At 46.6% G+C, this 22155-nt stretch overlaps 1 protein-coding gene across 1 annotated transcript in view; it reads left to right on the forward strand.

Moving 5' to 3' along the window:
* Nt5dc3 (5'-nucleotidase domain containing 3) overlaps positions 1 to 22155 on the forward strand; it is a 57211-nt gene that overhangs the window by 29363 nt on the left and 5693 nt on the right. Inside the window, 11 exon segments of the mRNA XM_027392549.2 lie at positions 750 to 824; positions 1455 to 1510; positions 5417 to 5507; positions 7606 to 7743; positions 10365 to 10425; positions 10819 to 10921; positions 11064 to 11165; positions 12072 to 12153; positions 13181 to 13267; positions 14455 to 14595; positions 21144 to 21208. Coding sequence (XP_027248350.1) covers positions 750 to 824; positions 1455 to 1510; positions 5417 to 5507; positions 7606 to 7743; positions 10365 to 10425; positions 10819 to 10921; positions 11064 to 11165; positions 12072 to 12153; positions 13181 to 13267; positions 14455 to 14595; positions 21144 to 21208 — 1001 coding nt within the window.

Consider the following 22155-nt stretch of genomic DNA (forward strand, 5'->3'; position numbering starts at 1 on the left):
TGCCATGTGGCTTGGCACCTTTTCTCATTATGGCATGCCCACCTTGCTTCTTTCAGTCTGCTCTCGACTCTAGACTCCACCTTTCTTCCCAACATTCTCAGTTTGGCTCTCCTGCCTAACCTTAACTTGTCTAACTATTGGCTAGTCAGCTTCTTTATTAAAACCACTCACAACAACATATATTGACACAGTGTACAGGAATATGCTGCATGCTGGTGCCCAGTTCTCTCTCTCTGTTCACCACATGGAGTGGTGCTGCCCATACTTAGGATCTTTGCCCCTCCATTAAACCCAATCTAGAAGCTTCTCAGACATGCTTAGAGTTTGTCTCCATGTTGATACCAGGTCCTATAAGGTTGACAGTTAGAGTTGACCATTTCAGAGCTCTACATGAGGGTTCAAGGGGTTGAGGTCTAACCTTAGCCTGGACAAATAGGGACCAGGACAGAATGGAGAAACAGAGGACCAAGTTGTGGTCTGTTCCTATTGGTGTCACTTTGTCACCAAAGTGTGACAACTCTGAAATGGATCTGTGCCCATCCTGAACTCACCACCCTCTTTCCTTTCCTTTTAAAGACAGGACTCAGGTAGCCCAGGCTAGTCTTGGACCCAGTATGTGCTTGAGAATAACCTTGAACTCCTGATCCTCCTGCCTCAGTTTCCTAAACGCTTTGATCCCAGAAGTGCATCCCGAATGCCTGTCCTCTTCTTTCATGTTTAGCTTAGCCATGTGTCCTCTCTTCTCTTAGTATCCTGTGGAGATCAGGAAGTATGAGTATGACCCAAACTTCGCCATCCGTGGACTCCATTATGATGTCCAGCGGGTGAGTCTGAGCTCCTATTTTTCTGTAGTTTCGTGGTGGTGGACATAAAGTGCTGCTAATAGAACTGCTGGCACTTCCCTTGGCAAGTGGTTCTGGATGAAGTTCTGTGGGGCTGCAGAACCAAATTATCCAAATCCATTTGGTAGATAGAGCCTTAGAGAGGCGTGCATCCCAGGCGTTGTTTGTAAGTGGCTAACCCTGGTAGTCATGTTGAAGGGGGAGCCAGCTGCCATGGTTTCTTTCCCTTTCGTTTGCTCACATGGCATTTAAAAGGCTCCTCAGGTAAGAAGCGCAGCTTTTGGAAACAGTCATGCAGTGTTTCTTAACCTGTGGGCCGTGACTCCTTTGGGGTTGAATGACCCTCTCACAGGGGTTGCCTAAGACCATGAGAAAACACAGATATTTATATTATAATTCATAACAATAGCAAAATTACAGTTATGAAGTAGCAACGAAAATAAATTTATGGTTGGGGGTCACCACAACAGGAGGAACTGTATTAATGGGTCATAGCATTAGGAAGGTTGAGAACCACTGTGTTAGGGGAATGTCGTATTGACAGGATTTATAACAACCCTTGGATTGTTTGTTTTTTATGCAATCGTTGTTCACATGTTTATGTTTTTAAAGGCAGTGTTGATGAAGATCGATGCTTTTCATTACATCCAGATGGGAACTGTCTACAGGTAAGAGTTAAATGGCATCTCCCTCACAGGTGTAGCCTGGGAGCTTTGCATTTCAGGTCCTGATAACTGACCAGGGATGAGGGAAGTAGATGTGTATAGATCACCATTCTTTCGCTCACACTCACTTGTTCAGGAATACACGAGAGGCCTGGTGCATGCTAGTGCTGAGGGCTTGGCTCACTCATTCACTTGTTCAGGAATATACGCCGAGGCCTGGTGCATGCTAATACTGCTGGTTTTGCTGTAGGAATGCCTTCAGGATCTCAAGGATGGGTGAGAAGCCACACAGGTGTGCACCTGCAGCCCAGAGTGGCAGATGGTGGAGGGCATGTATGCCCTCAAGTTGTGGGGAGCCATTGGGAGGAGGTTGGTTGGGACACTGAGGAAGTGTCCTGGGAGGAGACTGAGAGGGGCGAGGCTGCTGGAGCATCTCATTCTCTCTGTGAGGATTAGGGAGTCAGATATTGACTCTTTTTCTTCTTTATCAGAGCTCATAGAAATCTCTGACTTAAAATGAAGGGTTTTGTATGTTGACATTCTGTACTGGGGAGGGTTTCAGGGTGTGGTCGGTGTGTTCGTAGTTTGTGTTTTATACTTTAAAAGGCATGGGTGCTGTAGTTTAGATGTTCTCTCATAAACTCTGTGGTAATTTTCTTTCTATCAGAGTAAAGCAAGTTTATAGGTAGACTTGAACAACAGTGAAGGTTCAGGGTCAGCAGCCCTGTTCCCCACCTCCCCACCCCAGCACTGTGGACTCTTCACAATTGCATTGTTCTTCAGTGTGTATATGTATACACCCATGCACTCATAATTCCTAGACAGTGTGGTCATGTTCTTGATTTGTTAGGTATTGACATTGCCCCTGCTGTGGCAGTTGAGGGTTTAGCTTTCAGGCCCTCAGCCCCTGTCTGCTCCAGTCATGGTCTCCTGCCCTCATGAGGCCTCAGCACGTTCTTACAGTAGTCATCCTTGTGACTCTGTAGGCTTCACTCTGTGGACTCATAGGCACAGGTGTGCACCTCGATTTCCTTCCTTGTACAATGTTTGCTTTCTTCCTTAAACTTAGTAACTTCGTTTTTATTTGCTCCTTTTTTGGCCCAGGTGTCTCTGCTTTTTCAAAATGTCACGTGTCAAACATGGTTATTTTCTAATAATTTAAAAGCTTTGTCTTTTTTAAAAAAATGGACTCTGCCCTCTTGTTCTGGTCCAGTGTGGCTGATTGTCTCGGGACAGACTTTGTCTGGGGACAGTCTTTGTCAAGGGACAGCTGTGGAGTTGATTCCGGGGATCAGACCCAGATTAACTGTCACAGAGTGAGGGTTATCAGTGTTCTGAAAGCCCTCACCGGATCTTTTCTTTTGTCCCCACCTCTCCATCTCCTTCCTGGCCTCACGGGCGCCTGTCCCTTCTCTCTTGGCCCTTGCAAGCATTGCACAGTGCAGTTCATCCTGCATCAGCATCACTGTCAGCAGCCCCATCCCAGACCCTGACCGCTTCCTGCCGTTTGTAGAATGAAGCTGAAGCCTGAGGCACAGGGTTTTTATTCAGCCTGCTTTCAACTCTTGGTTGCTCCTACACAAGTTTTTAACTGACTGGATTTGTTAAGACTCTTAGTTACAAGTAACTGAAACTAACACAAATGCATTGCTTTGTTCTCAAGCAGCAGCTGCAGCGTGCATCTCCTGCTGCAGGTCTGGAGAATAGGAGCTTCCTGTCATTCACATGGCTGGATTCTGTGCCTGATCCTGAAGTCACTTGATGGAGTGGGCAGTTAGGTGATAGCGACTGCAGGTCTCTGCTCTGCATTCCCTGGGACTGCCTGGCCTGTCTCATGCTCCTTTCCCTGCTCTGTGGCTTCTGGGAACCCCCTATGTCTGCCCCCATCTGTGGCCCACTGTAGTCTATCCTGTTTCATACTCCTGGTCTGCAGTGGCCCTGCTCTTTCCTTGCTCCATACCAGGTCCTTCCCATCCCACCTGACCCCTACTCACCCATGCCTGTTTTCCCTTTTGTTTCTGTGTTAAGGCCAGGCTTAGGGCTCAGCAGGAGGAGCCAGATGAGGTGTTTAAGAAGGGACATTCAGGTGTAAGTCTGGCTGGCAGTCTCTCTGTTGCCAGAGCAGAGTGAGTCTCCAGGTGCAGGGCCTGTCTTGGGGGTCATACTGACTTCCCTATGTGAACCCCAGCTTTGTTGTCTCCACATGACAGGTCTCAGCAAAGCCTTGGTTTCTATAAAATGGCCAGCTCCAGAGCCTGCTCTGTGCAGCTGGCTGTGAAGTGGAGGTGTGCTTGGAATGCAGCAGGATAGGAGGCAAAAGTGCCATTTCTTAGCATGAGGTGGGAATGAATGTGGGGAGGGAGGGGGACGGCAGTGGTTCCAGTCTTGCTCAGTTCTGAGATCTGCTGTAGGTTACACTCTGTGGCTTGTGTTTCAGCCACAGCAGGGGCTTCTGAAGAACAAGGCCAGGCCTTGGGCTGGTGTGTGTGTGTGTGTGTGTGTGTGTGTGTGTGTGTGTGTGTGTGTGTGAGAGAGAGAGAGAGAGAGACAGAGAGAAGAGAGAGAGAGAGAGAGAGACAGAGAGACAGAGAGACAGAGAGAGAGACACAGAGAGACAGAGAGAGAGACAGAGAGACACAGACAGAGACAGAGACAGAGAGACAGAGAGAGAGAGAGAGAGAGAGAGAGAGAGAGAGAGAGAGAGAGAGAGAGAGAGACTGACTCTCACCTCATCGGATGCCCTCATGATTTTTCTTTTTGCTTGTTTTCTTTCCTCCTATGGTTCTGTAGATGGCTGTTTTCCAAGAGCTGTTCTCCAAGGTCAGTCTAGAACCATCTGGTTTGTTACCAGATCTTATCTATTGCTAGAGCACAGTATTCTTTTGTTCTCGAAGGCTAGGTGTTGTAACAGGTCAGTCAGTGAAAATGTCTGGAATGCACTTGGTGAGTTTAACCCTAGTATGGGGAGTGGAGACTGGAAGACATCACACATCAAAGCACAAACTACATCTGTGAGCATCTTAATACCAGGCTGCTTTGTACCTCATCAGCCTGTTGGAACTTCCTCTGGTTGACATGGAAGTCAGAGAGACCCTCTGCAGTTTCCTAATTTTGGTTCTGTTTCTCAAGTGCTCACCCTTGAAGGGTGGAAGAGCAGCCTTCTGGGATGGGCAGCTCCAGGTGAGCATGTGACACCTGCTCAGTTTGCTGGTGGCAAAGGCCAGAATTATCTTTCCCCTAGATATTCGGGAACTGGACTAGTTTGCACGTTCCAGGGCAAGCAGATAGTAGGTGTGCACAGGTGGGAGCTGGCTCTGTGTCACATAGCACTCCGCTCACTGAGTTTCCTGCCGCAGGGCATGAGTTTACTCCTTTTAGCCTCTTGCATGACTTTTTCCCCCCTCAGCACTCAATGTAGGGGACAGTAACAAAGGAGGAAGAATGAGTGAGACACAGAAACAACCTTACTCTGCTCAAAAGTGTGAAACTCTCCACCCAAGGCAAGTCCTTGGGAAGCCTTGCATCACAGTGGGTTGAAAGCTGTGGAGACCCTGGATTAACCCTGGTGCAATGCTTTCTACTTTTCCTAACTGTGAAGAAAGCATGTGACCTACCATTCCTGTGGGAAGAAGAGTAACTCCTAGTACAGGTGACAAGTAACTGGATTCCCAGGTGACATCCTCCTTGGCACACTGGAGATGTCATGTAGGATTAGTTTTTGCTGTAAACCTGGTTCTTGTTTCCGACAGAGACCTAGCAGTAACACCCTGCCTGCTGGCTATAGCGGCTGCTGTGTCCTATTTTGCCTCCCACAGGTCTCCTGCTGTAGTGGAAAAACCATCAGTAGAAAGAAGTCAGAGGTTACTCTATAGCTGAGTAGCATGACGACACCATCTATATTCTTTCCAGAGGCCTCAGTGTTGTCCCTGATGAAGAAGTCATCGACATGTATGAGGGATCCCACGTGCCCTTGGAGCAGATGAGTGACTTTTATGGAAAGGTAAGGAGAAGCCACTGGATCATAAGAAGAAGCCGGCTTTCTCCGTTGATTGGCATTTTTGCACTGGGGAAAACATCTGAGAGAGGAAGGACTTAGCTTGGCTTCTGGTTTCAGAGATCATGACTCTGATTCTTCCGGGTCTGTGATGAGGCAGAGCATCATTTAGAAGGCTGGGACTGGGGAAAGGGGCAAGCAGAGAGGGAGAAAGATTAAGATTTAGGGGCTGAGATACACCTGCTTCCTAGAGTTGGGCCCTACTTCTTTTTTTTTTTTTTTAAATTTATTTATTAGTTCAAGTTAGGGAACAAGCTTATTTCACATGTAAGTCCCTTCTCCCTCTCCCTCCCCTCACACCCATACCTCCTCCCTCATCCCCAACCTGTCCCCCACCCCATCCACCCACCACTCCTCAGGCAGGGTAGGGCCCTCAACGGGGGCTCTGCAGTGTCCTCCAAATCTTCCTGTGCTGGGCCTGAGCCCTTCCCCATGTGTCCAGGGCCAGAGTGTATCCCTTCACGTGGGATGGGCTCTCAAAGTCCCTTCTTGCACCAGGGAAAAATACTAATCCACTACCAGAGGCTCCCTGGAGTGCAGAGGCCTCCTCATTGACATCCATGTTCAGGGGTCTGAATCAGTCTTGTACTGGCCTCCCAGACAGCATCTGGGGTCGATGTGCTCGTCCTTGTTCAGGCCATCTGTTCCTGTGGGTTTCTCCAACCTGGTACAGACCCCTTCGCTCTTCATTCCTCCCTCTCTTCAACTAAATTCCAGATTTCAGCTCAGTGTATAACTGTGGATGTCTGTCTCTGCTTCCATCAGCCACTGGATGAGGGCTCTAGGATGGCATAAAGAGAAGTCATCAATCTCATTTTAAGGGAAGAGCTTTTAGGTTATCCTCTCTACCATTGCCTGGATTGTCAGATCATGTCATCCTTGTAGGTCTCTGGAGATCTCCCTAGTTCCAGATCTCTTCTTGGACCTATAGTGGCTCCCTCTGATATGGTATCTCTCATCCTGCTCTCTCTCCTCTATTCTTCCCCCAACTCAATATTTCTGCTCCTCCATTTCCTCTCCTCTACTCCTCTTCTCTTGCTCTTATTGTGGCAGCTCCCTCTCCCCTACCCTCATGCTCCCAATTAGCTCAGGAGTTCATGCCACTTCCCATTCCTGGGGACCATTTATCCCTTAGAGACCTTCATGTTTCCTAATTTCTTTGGTGAAGAGGATTATGGGCTGGTAATCCTTTGCTCTATGTCTAAAATTCATATATGAGTGAGTACATACCATGTTTGTCTTTTTGTGACTGGGTTACCTCACTCAGGATGGTTTCTTCTAGGTTTCTACTTCTTAATAGTCAAGTCAGCTATGAGTTAGTCAGGAGATTAACCTGTTGGTGAAGTTAACAGCCTATGATCCAATTACTTCTCAATAGGGTGGGCTGGTAAGAGCCAAGCTTTGAGCACATGATTTTTTGGGGAGGGGGCACTTGTAGCTAAAGAAACTTACCCATTGGGCTGGTCTGCCATGTGTGTGATTCATGGAACCCAGAGGTCTAGAGAGAATGTAGGTCAGAGAGAAAGTCACCATTGGCTCTTGGTGACAGTCACTCTCTGGTGGAGGTTCTTTCCATCTTCTCAGTCACCTCATTTGTCACCATAACCCTGGAGGTGTTTTGGTCTGAGTCCCTAGGGGCTTCCAGAGGAACAGCTGTGGCTGTCCAGAGATGGACTGAAGCATTCTGAGGCTGAGGTCTACTCAGCTGCCTTTGCTGGGCATGAGCTCAGGTTTTCTCACCTCTGTGACCTCCTGTGTGGGACTGGGAAGTGATGTTAGCATAGGAAAGTGGGAGGGAAGGAGAGGGAGAGCAGGAGGGAAGGGAGTAGGGAGGGAGCCCAGCTCTCAAGTATGTATACTTGGTAAGAACTATTTCAGCTGAGGCCCAGGGATAAGGGAGCGCCTTACTTTCTCACTGTCGAGGGTCCCTGTGTGCAGGGCTGGCCGAGTGTGGATCCCTGGAAGCCCCTGCCTTCCTGGCAGCCTCTCGCTGCTTGTCACCTTGTGATATGGGGTCTGTGTTGCTAAGCCTGCCTTTCCATAGAGTTCTCACGGGAATACCATGAAGCAGTTCATGGACATCTTCTCACTGCCTGAGATGACCCTGCTGTCCTGTGTGAATGAGCACTTCCTGAAGAACAACATCGACTATGAACCCGTGCACTTGTACAAAGATGTCAAGGTGAGGGCAGAGGGCAGGGCCAGTTCAGGGCTGTGGCTCTGTGCCTTCCCAGAGGAGGCCAGCTGTGTCTGGGTAGGGGGTTCAAGTAGTCCTTCTCTGGGGTCACTGGTCTCTGAGTGACCATGGAAGTCATAAAAGGATGCTGCCGTCTCAGAGGAATCAGGGCAGCATGATCTATCACAGATGGTGCCCTCTGTCACCTGGACTTGTAATCCCTTGACAGTCCAGCATACCATCTCACCCTGAGCCTGCCCACAGGAGGACATCTCCCTCTTCACACAGGAGAGGCCACTGCCCATGCCCATGCTTCCAGCCATGAGGCCGCCATCACCCAGAGGGAGCCCTTTTTTAATACTTACTTTTCAAATCGCAAATCATCACTGCACACCTTTATGGGATACAGTGTGCTTTGGTGTACACTGCGCCCCATGAAGATGCCCAGGGGTAGGGGTGGGGGTGGGGGTGGGGGTGGGGGTGGGGAGAGATTGGTCAATAGGGTACCCATTCTTCATGCCCACAAAGGCTCTATGTGGCTCACTGAGGCCTGCAGAAGCCATGTCAGAATCCCACAGGAGGGCTACAGACCAGTACAAACTTAGATGTTTGTACATGCTTTATAAATTCGTGTATTTTACTTTGTGTTCAGAGTCATATATTTATAGAGTTTTATATATATATATATATATATATATATATATATATCTGTCAGTTTTCTCAATAACTAGAAAGTATGTCCATATATTATTTGGTAGATAATAATAGAGTACTGTTGTATTTTTAGAATATAATCTAGTTTTCTTTAATATGTTTATTTTTTATTGTATTTTAGTTTCATGAACATTTAGCACTTGCCCATCAAGATTATTAGGGTTCTAAATAACATAACATATGTAAAGCAGCACAATAACTTGCACATAATAATGTTTCAAACAATGTTAATTTTGTGGAAATGTGATTATTAAAAATATATACATGTGTGCTTATGTGTAGTGTTTCAAAACAATAATTTCATTTCATCTCATTTATCTATTATGTGTTCTTATAGCCACAATTTTTTTTTAAAGACATGGTCTTTCTCTCTCTCTATGTAATCCTGGCTGTCCTGGTACTTGTTACGTAGATCAGACTGGCTTTGAACTCACAGAGACCTGCTTAGTTTCTGCCAGAATCAAAGGCGTACATCACCATACCCAGCTTTAATACACACACACACACACACACACACACACACACACACACGTGTATATATATGCAAATGTATATAGATGTATGTGTGTGTGTGGATGTTTTGTATGCATGTATGTCTGTGCATGGTGTGTGTCTGGTACGCTAGTCTGTTGTGAATCACAACATGGGTGTTAGGAATTAAACCCAGGCCCTCTGGGAGGGCAACCAGTGGTCTTAACCCAATAAGCTGTCTGTCTAGTTCCCACTCCAACATAAATTTTTGATTGTCTTGATTTCTGGGTTTTAAAGTTGAAGGATGCATTGTAGTTTCTCAGCATTACTTTGATAAGAATTGGGCTAAGTTTACATATTTATTTTTAATTCTTCTGTTGTGCATGCAGACATGCTATATTTAGGAATCATTTGTGATAGAGGAGAACTGTTTGTTGAAGGTTGGGTTTTTGCTACAGCAAGCACTTATGTAGAGGCTCTGTTTTGGGGGTTTTATATTAGTTCATTAAATCTTCAAATTGATGCCTGGAGGTAAGTGCTACTATTATCATCACTCCCAATTTAAAGACACTGAGGCACAGAGAGTTTGAGTGTCTTGCCCAAGGTCACACAGTAGTAAGTAGTAGAGCCTAGATTTTTAATCCAGGCAGTTTAGCTTGCATTTAACCTTTTCCTTCTGTGTTGTGTAAAATCAGAACAGGCATATGCTGGAGGTAATTGAGATTAAGATTGTAGCTCAGAGTGGCCCACTCTGACAGAAGTCCACCAACAGTATACACCCCTGCTCCTGGTACCAGAAAGTTTCCATGACCCCCCAGGAGTCTACAAAGGGCCTGCTACATAGTCCCCCACTCCACAAGGGGAACTCTGCAGTGACACCTAGCAAGGTCATGCTGGCACAGCCCTGAGCCTACAATGGACTCTCTGTCTTCTTCTTTCCTGCATCTGCCAGTTGGACCTGTTGCTGCCTAGTGACAGAGACTTGGGCAGTTTCTTGCTCTATTGGTAGCATCCGGAGAGGTGGTGTCTTTCTTGTCCCTCTGCCTTTGTCTCTTGTCCCTCTGCCTCGGTCTTGCCTTACAGAACTGTTTGCCTCCAAAGATAGGAAGGAAGGACACAAAGATGTTGGCAGGGACCCCTTCCTGCAGGTTGTCTGCCATCTACTTGTTCACCAACCTGCACGTAAACTACTGTTTGTCACATGGGACTTCATTCAGAATTACACCAATGACCTTTTGAAATGAGGCTTTTGGAAATTGCATTGACAACAGCCTCTGTCACCATGGAATCACAAGCTTTTCCTAAAGTGCCACCTGGGCTCAATGGGCTAGTGTCGAGATGTGTAGAGCTTGGGCCAGCAGGCTCCTAAGAGAGAAGTGAGCTTTTTCACTGGGGCTGACTCTGGCCTCCTTTTCACTGATGACGAATCTACCTTTTGACAGGACTCCATAAGGGATGTCCACATCAAAGGAATAATGTACCGAGCAATTGAAGCCGACATTGGTATGTATTCAGCAGCATTTGCCGAACTGCTGTGTGGGCATTTAAACACCACACCCCAGGGGCTGAGCGGGGACCACAGGTGTCGCCTGGGTATTGTTTAACGACCCAGACCCTGGCAGTGAAGATGTCTCCTCTCTGCTCTAGAACAACTTAGTGTCTGTCAGCCTAATTCTGAGAGGTAATGGCAGCTGCACACACTACCCTCCATTTCAATGGTGGCGGCAGGGTCTGTTTCCCGTACACTGGGCACTCACTACTTCCCTGAAACAACCTCTCTTGAGTCTTGAGTTTCCACACTGTGCCTAGGACACTGCATACCTAGGTGCCCACCCACAAATGCCCATGGAATGCCTGATTTCATCCTGACCCTGTGAACTTTTCCCTCATTCTTAGAGAAGTACATCTGTTATGCTGAGCAGACCCGGGCGGTGCTGGCTAAGCTGGCTGCCCATGGCAAGAAGATGTTCCTCATCACCAACAGCCCCAGCAGCTTTGTGTAAGTTCCGAGCCCTCACAAGCAGCTGGCTCATGGCTCAAATGCCATTCATCTTAGCTGCTGGAAAGAAATAGTTTGCAAGAAATTAAAAAAAAAACGTTCATCCCTTTGCTGTCAGTTTACACTGTCTGCCTTATTCCAGAGACAAAGGCATGCGGTATATCGTGGGGAAGGACTGGCGGGACCTGTTTGATGTGGTCATAGTTCAGGCCGAGAAACCGAACTTCTTCAATGATAAGCGGAGGTGAGGCTGGTCTGCTGGGGACAGGGTTCTTAGATTCCTGTGAAAGCTGTGCCTCCCTTCACCCAGGCTTTTCTGACATGTTTGTCCACAGTGGAGGGGCGAGGGCCCCAACTCTTCCTAGGAGGGACTCTCAGCATAGCACCCTTTCCCCCTTATTCTGAATGTCTGCAACAGTATCTGAGATGTTCCCATTCCTTCTGTTATTTATAAAAGTCCAACAGTTGAGCATGACTCGGTAATTCAGAATAGCCATGTGAGGAAATGCTAAGCAGCCCTTAAAGATGACGAATTTGGCGAGTAAAAGCAGCCAGCACATCTCTCTGCTAATGTGTTTAAGGATATGACATCACACGAGAGATTGCTGACAAGATTAAAAGAAAAGAGATATAAATAAAAGTGTACAAAGATCTTCATGTTCCTTAGAAAAGGGAAAGTGGGTTTTGATACCTACAGGGAGCTTCTATTTTTGTGACTGGAGTAGCAATTACCCAAAAAAACAATTACCCAAGGGGGTGATGGATGGGGCCAGCCCTACTTCCAGTCCCACCATAGCTAGTGCCCCTGCCCTCCACCTGGCATCTGACTCAGGGTGGCAGCAGTGTTTCTGCAGGCTTCCCTTGTCAAGTAGATGCTCTCACTACTGCCAAGTGTCCTAGGGAAACCTGCCAAGGGTGGTTGACCCTAGAATTCTTTTTTAAAATTTTCCCTATTCTTCATTACCTGCTTTATGGGTGGTAGCTCTGTGGTGGGGTCTGCATAGTATGTAATTGGAGCCAGGGGGTGCAGTGAGTTTTGGGGTGCAAGAACTACTTCATGTTCTCAGTGAGTCCTTGTTTAGTATTTTGTGGAATGGGCAGTCTTTACTATTATCATGCCTTTCAGTAATGTTTCCCTTTCTGTTGTTAGACCTTTCCGGAAGGTGAATGAGAAAGGTGTCTTGCTCTGGGATAAAATCCACAAGCTCCAGAAAGGGCAGATCTACAAGCAGGTATCTGTGCCTTCCCCAGTTCCTTTCTGCTGCCTTGCTTTATAGTCAGCACTCACAGGGCTGCCAGTACCAAGACTGTCCAGGCGCGTGGCATAGTCAACCCCTTGACTGACTGCTTATAATTAGATGGTAAAACTTAGGCCAATGTCAGTGTAGTTTCAGTATGCTCAAGGTTGACTGTTTGTAACAGCATTTTCCTCTGTAAAATGTAAAGTGTCAGTCATGAACCCTGGAGATTTCTCTCTGAGGAGGATCGATCTTGGTCTGTTACTCATCCAACGTATTTCCTGCTGAGAGACAGTCCTTAGGCAGTTTTAAACACTTTGGCATCTTCATATAAGGCTGTTAGGAGCCTGGACTACGCTGACTGTTTTTATGTCACTGGAGTTGTTTTCTTTACGGAACATTCTTTGGTGGGTTTGTAATAACCTGATAGATTTAACATTGAGTGTATTCTCTAGGCCTTGAAACATTAGTTTTAATTCAGGCATTTTACTTCTAAAAACTTAAGAAGATTTAGATGTGACTCATAAAACTCCCTGTAAGGGTGTTTACAGAGTGAAGATGCTGTGACTGCCTACCATCAGAGCTTAGGCAGAAGGAATCATTTATAGTAATCACAATAAAATTAAAAATCACTTATATGGAGTGATGGTCTCAGCAAAGGGGCTTATATAATCTGAAATGTTGTTTTTGAGACAGTCCCACTGTGTAGTCCTGGCTAGCCTGGAATATGTTGACCAGGCCCGTCTTGAACTCATAGGGATTCTCCCAACTCAGCCTCCTGAGTGCTGGGATTAAAGTTGTGCAATCATGCCTGACTGTGAAAAATTTTCAGAGTACGTTTGGCATCAAAGAATGGTCTAAAAGATTTTCCATGAGTGTGCTTTTAGCTTTATATACTGATATAGACAACAAATCATAAGAGTTAAACACATTTTTTGTAAGTTTTAAAGCATAGGCATTGTAGACTATGGGCTACTAGGTTTCTGTCATGTAATGATCTACATTTCCTCTTTTATTGCAGGGCAATTTGTATGAATTTTTGAAGCTCACTGGATGGAGAGGATCCAAAGTGCTGTATTTTGGTGACCACATATACAGTGATCTGGCGGTGAGGAGCCATCTTTCCTCAGTGGGGACTGCCATGTTCTTCCACCTAGTAGGGGATTCTCTTTCCTGTGACATCATCTTTATGCTTTCCTTAGAAGCTCGGGTGGGGGGGGGCACAGTTTTCAATGTCTCACTTTTACAAAACAGGAAAGATCAGAGTTGTGAAAAGATAGATTTTATTTTTCTCTTTGAAATGATGGCAATTAGAAATGAACTCAAAAATTTAATAAGAAAACTCCTCTATTTCAAGCACTATAAGCACTAAATGCCAGGAACCTTTCGTTCCCTTTTATCATCATGTCAAAAAGCTTCAAAATGGCACACGAATGCTCATAGCTAGCTGGGCTCCTTTCTAGTCAGTCACTTCTGAGGCGTAGAAGCTGGTGTTGCCAGGGGTCAGAGGAGGCATCAGATAGCCCTTGGGATGGTCATTTTTTAAAACAAAACTGATGCCTCGGTCTGTCATGAACTCAAGGAGTTGTGATATGTGGAATAAAAACTCATTCAAGTGTGCTTGCATTATCTGACCACTTCAGGCTTGAGGTTATATGGTTACCTATAACCCAAGAGGGCCTGGTGCATGGCAGATGTCCTCCAGAGGTCTGGGAAGTGCTGCAGTATTGAATAAAGGACATTCCCCTCAAGTGCCCAGTGCGGGGATTGAACCCAGAGCCTTGTGCATGCTGGGCAAGTGCTCTGCCACCGCTCTGCATTCCCAGTCCTTGTGTTTTGGAGACTGCATCTCATGGTGTAGCTCAAGCTGTTCTGAAAATCTTGGCCTAGTGCTGGACGGTGGGGTGCTTCTTAGCACCAGGGGTACCTCACTCAGCTTGAATGAGGACCATTTAGAGCATTTGGGTTGGGCCTTTCCCTGTGTCTGACCTCACAGACCATGTTAGAGGTTCCATAACCACCAGCATCCCAACTTGCCCCCCAATCTCTGAAGTGGCTGTGATTCTTAGCCATTATTTCCAGAACAGAAACTTTCTCTGGGTGAAGTGGTCAAAGCCTGGGGCCAAATTGGTTTTAATTAAGTGTAATTCATCCCATTCAATTTGGTTAATAACTAACCATTACAATTAAAGAGTGACTGAGTGAATACCTACCTCGCTTGTCTGGGGGGGGGGTAACAAACACACTGTTGGTTCTGAGGGGACTGATGTTGGCATTCTGTGGCTTTGTGATCAGGATCTGACACTGAAGCATGGCTGGCGCACTGGAGCGATCATCCCTGAGCTACGGTCGGAGCTCAGAATTATGAACACGGAACAGTACATTCAGACCATGACCTGGCTTCAAACCTTGACCGGGCTTTTGGAGCAGATGCAGGTTGGGGTGTTGCTTTTGTTTTTGTGTTTTTTTTTTCTCTCTCTTGTTTTAAGCCTAAAGATAATCACTGATGAAAATGATGTTCTGGCTGGGTGGTGGTGGTGCACCCCTTTAATCCCAGCACTCGGGAGGCAGAGGCAGGCAGATCTCTGTGAGTTCAAGCCCAACCTGGTTTACAAAGCTACACAGAAAACCCAAGAAAAAAAAATTGTGTGTTGAAAATGATGTCCTGTATTTCTGTGTAATTATAAAGTATAAGGTTTAAGTTATCCTCAGCAGACTATAGAGTTGCTAGTGGTTATCTTGTCCTTTCCCCTTGATGGGACCTTTACAAATGTCCCCAGAACCATTTGCAGGGTCTTAAAGGTAGGTGCTATTTTTGTTCCTTTGTTGGTGAAAATCTGCCCAGTAGTCCCCACTCGGTTGCCCTGGGCCACCCTCCTTGCCTTTAGAGTACCACGGGACTTCCCTGCACGGGCCTCAGTTCCCCCATCTGTAAAATGAAGAGTCTTTTGGAATGAACACACCAGTCTAGCCACCAAAGAGTCACAAAGCAGGTTGGGACCCTGGATCAGCCTCTGTTGGCACTGTGATTAGCTGGTTTTCCGAGTTCAGTGGCAAGTCATGCAGCCAGTTTGGGGCAGTTAAGACAGGATGCCTTTGTTACGCTCATTTCCTAGTCTAAGCTGTTGCCTCTCTGTTGTGCCTGTGACACTTTTCAGGGCTCTTCCCACCCCATCTCATGAGCCACCTGTATTCTCCATTTGTGCAGCTCATCTGGCCATGCTGTGTGAGTGAGTAAAGATGATTCTAGGTTAAGTGACACAGACGGCCACTCTTGGCCGGCACTCCTGCAGCCTCTGGTCATGGCCTGCTGCCCACAGATTATGCTGCCAAGCTTTGAGGAGAGGCAGGGCAGGCCATGTCCTCTCTCCCAGGGTGCACATTCCGGTACATGGGGCCCCGCACGTCCTCCAGGCCTGGGTTCTGGTAGGCTCTTGAAAACTTGGCTCTTGACTCTTCTGGTCGGGGTTTGTTTTGCTTTCTTTACTGTGTGTTCTCTGAGGTGGTTTTCTAAAAATATTGGATGTCAAGTCTGGCCTAATGCTGCTGAGGCTGCACCTGTGTCACATGGTGCTAGCTCTTCCGTGTGTGCCTGCCATTGTGCCAGAGGCTTGCGTGGTGTACATCATTCCGTCACAGCTGCCCCGTGTGTGGAGGTGCAACCTTTTCACTTCAGAATAAGGAAGCTGGGCTTTGAGAGGTTAGTGACATGTCTGCGGTCATAAACCGATACAGTGGGGCTCAGCTTCAGGCCTTGTGATGCCGAGTCTGGGCTCCAGCACCACCTTGGAGTGCTTGCTGCCTTAGTGGTTGTCAGGTGGGGCTAACACTCTGTGATAGTCTTTGTGTGCTCTCTTTCTGTGTTTTTATTTTAGTTGTCTATGGTTAAGTGGTTAAAAAATATGAAATAGAATAAACAATTCATAAGTTTTAAATAATGTTTATAGTAGGTTGTTAAAGCTATTGTTTTTGTTGTTTTCGAGACAGGGTTTCTCTGTATAGCTTTGGAGCCTGTTCTGGCACTTACTCTGTAGACTAGACTGGCCTCGAACTCACCCAGATCCGCCTGCCTCTGCCTCCAGAGTACTGGGATCAAAGGCGTGTGCCACCCCCCTCTCCCCCCAGCTAAAGGTATTGTTTTATCAATAGTTATTAATCCCTTATTTTGTGCCTAATTTACAAACTGATCTTTGTTATAGGTATGCACACATAGGAAAGACATATAAATGTATGGTTTGATAGTGCCCACGGTTTTAGGAGGTTTGAGGACAACCATCTCACTGAGGATAAAGGAGATGGCTCCTGCCTGACTTGTATTCCTTCTGTGACTGTGCATCTGGTCAGATGCACAGGTGACCTGCATGTAATGACAGTGTGACTGCATTACAGTTGGCTCTGGAAGCAGGTTTTGTTCTTTATTTTTCCTCTGACCTATGGAAAATAATTGATAGCTCAGAGAATGGTAGCATTAAAATATTTCTGTGACATATGGGATGAGTCACACAGGACATAGATGGGGGAAGTAAGAAAAGGGGTTGATGTGTATATATCCACTGTTAGGGGATTTTCCCACCCAGTTCTGCACCCGCCTCAAAGACCCAAATAAATACTCGGACACTATATTAGTTATGAATACTGTTGGCCGGTGACTAGGGCTTCTTATTGGCTAGCTCTGTCTTAATTATTAATCCGTAACTACTAATCTGTGTATATCTACATGGTCTTCTCTGACCCGAGAAGGAGTCTGGACCTGTTACTTCTCTGGTGTCCTAAGTCTTGATTGGCTCTGCCTATGTCTCCCAGAATCATCCTCATCTCCTAGTGCCACCTATCTTGCTTCCCTATTGGCCAACAGTGCTTTATTCATCAACCAGTAAGACAAACATATATAGAAGGCATCCCCATCAATCCACCCTGATTAATAGGAGAGGAAACTGAGGCCCAGAGCTAAGGTAACTTTTCCAATTAGAGTAGTCTGCAGCATGAAGCTGGGTAGAAGTGAGGTCTGACTGTTTTAATGTTAGGACCTCGTGCTCATTTCCTCCTCTCCAAACTCTGGGATCAACCTGAGAGTACAGCCTGAATGTCCCATGAGAAATCCCTGGTGCTGGCCTTACACTGGGCATCTGTCCTGCTCTTTGGTCTTTACCTCCTGCTGCATCTCTTCAGATTCTGATGCATTAAAGAACTCTGTTGGGTGTGGGTACCACATATCAAGGGGTGGGACTAATCAGTTAACTCATGCAGGTGATTGTCTTTCCTCAATGCCCTACAGGGACCACTTCTTCCCAGTCTGGGAAGTTCCATGCATTTTTGTTGATCTGATGACTCCTGCTTCTAGAACTTTCCTGTGGTGGCTAATTGCAGAATATGTAGATCATTATTAGGAAAATGTGTGCTGTGAGGTTAGGTTTAATTTGGGGAAAAGCTGCGGAGTGTCATTTGGAGTTAAGTCTGATGAATTAAACAGAAGAGTATAATTTCTGGTTTTAAAAGATAGAATATAAAGAGAAATTTCCTTGGTTGAAGGACAATTAAAATGGTCATGACTTAGCGGTGAGAACTGGTGCCTGTAGACCTTTACAGGGGTCATTCAGGTGACATGTGGATTTGTAGGGTGTGTGGGCTGTGTTCTATGTTCTAGGCACTCAGTTTTTCTCGGTGCAGGCATGGACAGTGTGAGCCAACTGCTGTGGCTGTCCCAGTAAGCCATGGATGCTGGAATACAGCTTTCATTTCATGTTCATGTGTGAGGACATGGTTCTTTTTCGCCAATTTTACAAAGAGCAGCTGTTTGTTGGCTCACAAGCAGACAGTACTGCCTGGATCTGGCTTCCGGTGTTGGCCACTAGGCTGGCCTGTCTGTTCAGGCAAAGGGGGTGGGAGAGTGATACATTAGCTAACCCTTGTTTTGCCCACAAAGAGCTGATGGTATTGAGTGACAGCTATGGGGACAAAGATGACTGGTAGCTTGGGTGTTTCTAGTTAATTTTCCCATGCTAACTGCTCACTCTGGAGAAAGTGAAGTAAGTAATAATAACAAGTAACTATTTAATAATTTAATAAATAATGAAATAATAAGTATTATTGTGACTAATAATTACAAAATATTTCAAAGCAGACTTCAGATACTTGAGGCTTGTTTGACAGAGTGTGCCATGTAGAGGACAGAGCTGGAGAAGGGATAGCACAAAAGAGGTAGGTTTTCTCAAATCGGGGGACAAGCAGGATTAGATGCTGATGGCATGGGTACAGGTGAGGAGATTGCTAATGCCTAAGTGATGGAGAAAGTCTTGGGAGGGTAGCCACAGCCAGGCCCAAGAGGCTGTATCAGGACACAGGGCTGCCAGCTTGGCATCCCTGCTCTGGGCATACTGCCTTGTCTTTCTTTATATTTCCCTTCAGCAGCCTGTGGCCAAAGGCTGCTGGAGACCCTCATCCTCCTTGGATGCCCTCTAGGCTCAGGACCAGGGCTGGTGAGATGCTTTGCTGGATAAAGGTGCTGACTACCAAGTGTGATGTCATGAGTTCAGTTCTGGGAGCCCAGAAGAGAACCTAGTCCTGCAAGCTGTCCCTGACCTCTTACCTACACATGCTGAGACATATGCACCCTCTTTCCAAGTAAAGAAAGTATTAAAAAAAAAAAACCTTAGAAAGAAAATTAGGACCAGCTGAAAAGTGGAGACAGGTGTCAAGGTGAGTGCATGTGCCATCCACTCCCTCCCTGGCAACCCTGGTCTGAAGAATGACCTCTGAACTTGGATATTCTAGCTGGCTCTTTCCATCTACACAGCCTGCACTGGGGTCCATCTGAGGGCTAGGAGTGGAGAGGAGAATTTGCCTGACTTCTAGCAATTGCTTTGACAAGAGATAAAGTAGAGTAGGTTTGGTGACCCCTCCTGAGATTCTTCCCTTTTGTAAGTGTGGCCCTGTTCCGTTCACTCTGAGCTGCTCTAAGTGTGCCATTGACCAACACTTGTTTCTTGCAGTTCTGGAGGCAGGGAAGTCTAAGATCCAGGTGTCAGCAGTCACTGTTGGTACAATCTGGGTTGACCTGGCAGCCTCATGTGGGAGAGAGGTTAGAGAATTCTGTGATCTCTCCTATCAGGACACTGATCTCATTAAAAACTGTGGTGTTACATTGTTTTGGTATGGCCTGTTCCCACAGTGGCTGCTATCTTTTTTCCTCTTGTTGTACCACATGTCCCCTGTAGCCATGACTGCCCTGACTCTGGCTTCACTGTTGCTATTTAGCAGTGAGAACCTTGGTGAGGTCCCACATACTGGCTTGTGGGGAGTTGTCTGTCACTTCTTTTTGCCATTTGCTCACATTTGACCCAACAGGAAGTCCCTCACATTTCCTTTTCATCAAAGCTAATGTAACATCAGGGATATGAACATTAAGGACATCTGAGTCCTGTTGTCTTGTAAGTTAAACACGTCAGTGCTGATTTCTAGATGTTGTGGGCTTAGAACCTGTGGATGTACTGCCACACACACCATGCACACTTCTCAGCCATTGTGTTGCTACTCGGGGAGGAGGGGCAGTAGGTATCATGGAATGCATGTTTATCACGTGAGACATGGGTATAATGGGCATGGCACACATGTCATATGTGGGTGTATATGTTTGTGTTTATAAATGACCTTTAGTAACATAATTTTACATCTTAATTTGTTAAGCTACATTCTTCTTAGATTTTATTTATTTATTTGTGTGTGTGTGTGTATGTGTGTACATTTGTGTAAGATCAGAGGACATTTTACATGACATGGTTCTCTTTCCACCAAGGATAGAACCAGATCACCGAACTTGATGGCAGGTTCCTTTATTTGTTGAGTCATCTCCAGCCCAAGCTAGGCTTCTAATAAGGAACAACTGAAGCTTCTCTGTGTATGTGTGTCAAGAAGCCAGGGTTTCGCCAGAGGCTAGGAAACAGGGAGTACCCTAAGAGAGACATGCATGGCACCCAGGAGAAGGGGAAAGGGACAAGATCTCTTGACAGATTGGGAACATGGCAGGGGAGGGAAGAGGGAGCTTGGAGAAAGAGAGGGAGAGAAGAGGAGGGGAGAGGAGGACATGGGGGAACAGGAAGGTTGAGTCGGGGGAAGAATAGAAGAGAACAAGATAAGAGATATAATAGAGGGAACCATTATGGATTTGAGGAGAGATCTGGCACTAGGGAGATTTCCAGAGATCTACAAGGATGACACCAACTAGCAACCTAAGCAATAGTGGAGAGGCTACCTTATATGCCATCCTAGAGCCTTCATCCAGTGGCTGATGGAAGCAGAGGCAGACACCCACAGCTAAACACTGAGCTGAACTCCTGGAATTTAGTTGCAGAGAGGGAGGAGTGATGAGCAAAGGGGTCAAGACCAGGCTGGAGAAACCCACAGAAATAGCTGACCTGAACAAGAGGGAGCTCATGGACCCCAGACTGATGGATGGGAGGCCAGCATGGGACTGATCCAGACCCCCTGAATGTGGGTGTCAGTGAGGAGGCCTCGACAATCTATGGGGCCTCTGGTAGTAGATCAGTACTTATCCCTGGTGTATGAGTGGACTTTGGGAGCCCATTCCACATGGAGGGATGCTCTCCCAGCCTGGACACATGGGGGAGGGCCTAGGCCCTGCCCAGGATAATATGACAGACTTTGGGGATCCCCCATGCAGGGCCTCACCCTCCCTGGGGAGTGGAGGGGGATGGAGTGGGGGACTGACTGGTGAAGGGTGGGGGAGGAGGGAGAGGGAGAGGGAGCTGGGATTGACATGTGAAGCAGGATTGTTTCTAATTTAAATAAAAATTAAAAAAAAAAGCCAGGGTTTCACTTGGGAAAATGTATTACTTCACACAAGTGTCTGCTTATTAGACTTAAGGACTAAGAGTTCTTCAGGAAAAGTTGCCCAGTAAGAAATTTTTACTGCTAATGAGTTTGTTTGAAATCAAAGCCCTGGAAACTGTTGGCTTATGTCCCGACAGGTCCACAGAGATGCTGAGTCACAGCTGGTTTTGCAGGAGTGGAAAAAGGAGAGGAAGGAGATGAGGTAAGAGCATCATAGTCACCATGTATGAATGCCTACCCTACGTTTGGTGTGTGCTGTGCATCTCAGGTGACATCTGGAAACATCCTCTTCCAGCTCTCAGTGTGACTGTGACTCCTGAGTGTATTCAGGCATTTCTTCGTTTCTTCCCAGCCAGGTGTGCTCTCCGACAGTCCTCCATCCTTGCCATTGAAAGCCTTGCAGGGTTTGGGGGGTGGCTTTTCTTCCTCCTCCTCCCTGCCTTGACTGGAGCCCGATGTTGGTAGCTGGCAACACATGGCTGTTAGCACTGTTCTGCGGTGGGCTCTGAACACAGGACTCCTCTGCCCACTGTCTTAGGGATGTGCACCCAGCTTTTCTTGGTCCAGAAAGAGTGTGTCCTTGCGGAGCAGTTGTCATAGGAGCCTTGGTGACAACCGTGCTTCCCTGTGATGGATTCTTTCACACTCTCTGCAGACTGCATGTGGTTGTTCCTCTGTCCTGGCATAGCCTGGGATTGGGAACGGGTTGTTTCTTGAGCTCTGGTCCCTGAGCAAGGCAGCCTGACTTGACAAGGGATGTTGAAGGTTCTGTGGAAGCCAAGCCTGGCTTGAGTCCCATTCTGCCTCTTCCTCAGCTGTTGGCTGGCTCAGGCGTATTCTGACTTGATTCTTTTGCTGTGAAGATGTGGAGTAGAGAAAAGTGGGAAAAGGAAATGATGGGATTGGGCCCCTGTCTCTGAAGGCCTGGGGTCCGCAGTGTGTGGGTTAATCACTCTCAGGAACCTAAAATGGCACTTCACCTGCCAGAGACTTCACTTCTCCAACAGCTACACATCTTTTTCTTTTGTTTTCCTTTTATATTATTATTTTTATTTAGATTTTTTTTAATGTGTAGGAGTGTTTTGCTTACATATATATCTGTGCACTTCATGTATGCCTTGTGCCCAAGGGGGTCAGAAGGGGACATCA

Source organism: Cricetulus griseus, assembly GCF_003668045.3.
Source record: "Cricetulus griseus strain 17A/GY chromosome 1 unlocalized genomic scaffold, alternate assembly CriGri-PICRH-1.0 chr1_0, whole genome shotgun sequence".
Lineage (NCBI taxonomy): Eukaryota > Metazoa > Chordata > Mammalia > Rodentia > Cricetidae > Cricetulus > Cricetulus griseus.